The sequence below is a fragment of the Leptinotarsa decemlineata genome, unplaced genomic scaffold (genome assembly GCF_025532065.1).
Source record: "Leptinotarsa decemlineata unplaced genomic scaffold, Ldec_3_MD MMD2_tig00000035_RagTag_RagTag, whole genome shotgun sequence".
NCBI classification, from domain to species: domain Eukaryota; kingdom Metazoa; phylum Arthropoda; class Insecta; order Coleoptera; family Chrysomelidae; genus Leptinotarsa; species Leptinotarsa decemlineata.
In genome coordinates, this window is record NW_027412540.1 from 24,263,579 (window position 1) to 24,264,767 (window position 1,189).

At 34.4% G+C, this 1,189-nt stretch overlaps 1 protein-coding gene across 1 annotated transcript; it reads right to left on the reverse strand.

The window, feature by feature from the left end:
• Window positions 1–354: 354 nt before the first annotated feature.
• Window positions 355–1,189, reverse strand: LOC141481128 (uncharacterized). The gene is made up of 2 exons (XM_074172245.1): window positions 608–1,189; window positions 355–372 (listed from the first exon to the last, which is right to left on the reverse strand). Exons 1-2 carry the CDS (start codon window positions 1,187–1,189, stop codon window positions 355–357), a joined length of 600 nt encoding a protein of 199 aa, XP_074028346.1.

Below are 1,189 nucleotides of genomic sequence, written 5' to 3' on the forward strand. Positions count from 1 at the left end.
TCACAGGTTCATATTTGATTTGTTTTTCATTTTGCAAAACTATTTTAATCATAGTGGTATATAAAGTGATCTGTAATATCTGTACGTGAAATTATTGATATTATCGAATATATGATCTACATTCATGAGAAAAGTGGATTTCAATCAATTACCAAAGTACCTATTAGTGTAAGTCTTAGTTGTTGATACAAACAGTATTTCTTACCACCTTGGTCAAACATAAACTTCACTAACCTTAAACTAAATTTTCCAATATTTCAAATTTTTCCTCCTCTCGTATAGTAGTTTACATATTCAAACTTGTTGGTATTTTTTGCTCGTACATCATCTCGATATCACATACCATTGCTGTATTTAACTCGAAAATAGAGCCTATAAATAGAAAATCGTTCTTATTATCTAAGTTTGTTTTTATTCCATGCATTTGGTTTGTATCTTTTTCCAGTACTGCACTTACTTGCTTATAATTTTTCTTTCTACAAACTGTTTCGAAATGATTTATTGTTTTACAGAAATTGCACTTTTTGTCATATGCTGGGCAATTATTAACTGGGTGTGATCTTCCACATTTGGTACAGTTTTTTATTGTCTTTATCTTTCTACTAACCTTATATACCGATAACACTTCTTCATTCTGCAACGTTGCTCCATTCGTAACTCCCGACATGACTTCGCTTCTTACTTTTGATGTTTCAATTATCCTACACAGTTCTATTGCTTTGTCAAGGGGCAAGTTGTCCTCCTGTAGAAGTCTTTCTCTGACGTTGTTATTCTTGATCCCACAGGCTATCATCGTTACTACTAAGCTGTCTTGCAGGGTGTCTAGCTTGCATTTGGCTGCTTGCTTTTGTAGATCAGTTATGAACTGTTCAGTTGACTGGGCCTCCCCCTGTTTAGTGCTGAACAATTTGTACCTTTCGTAATTAGTATTTTCTTTACCTTCGAAATGCTCTTGGAATTTTTGCATGAGCGGTTTCAATTTATTTCTATCGTCTGTTTCTAGTTTGAAAGTGGAGTATATCTTGAATCCATCTTCACCCATATAATGTAGGAGTTGTGCACACTGGACTGATTTATCTTCTTTTAAGAATTCGGATGCAATTAAATAATTTTCGAATCTTCCTCGCCATGTTCTCCAATGTTCGGCCACATTGCCCGCCAAAGACAATGGTGAAATTCCTCCACTCAT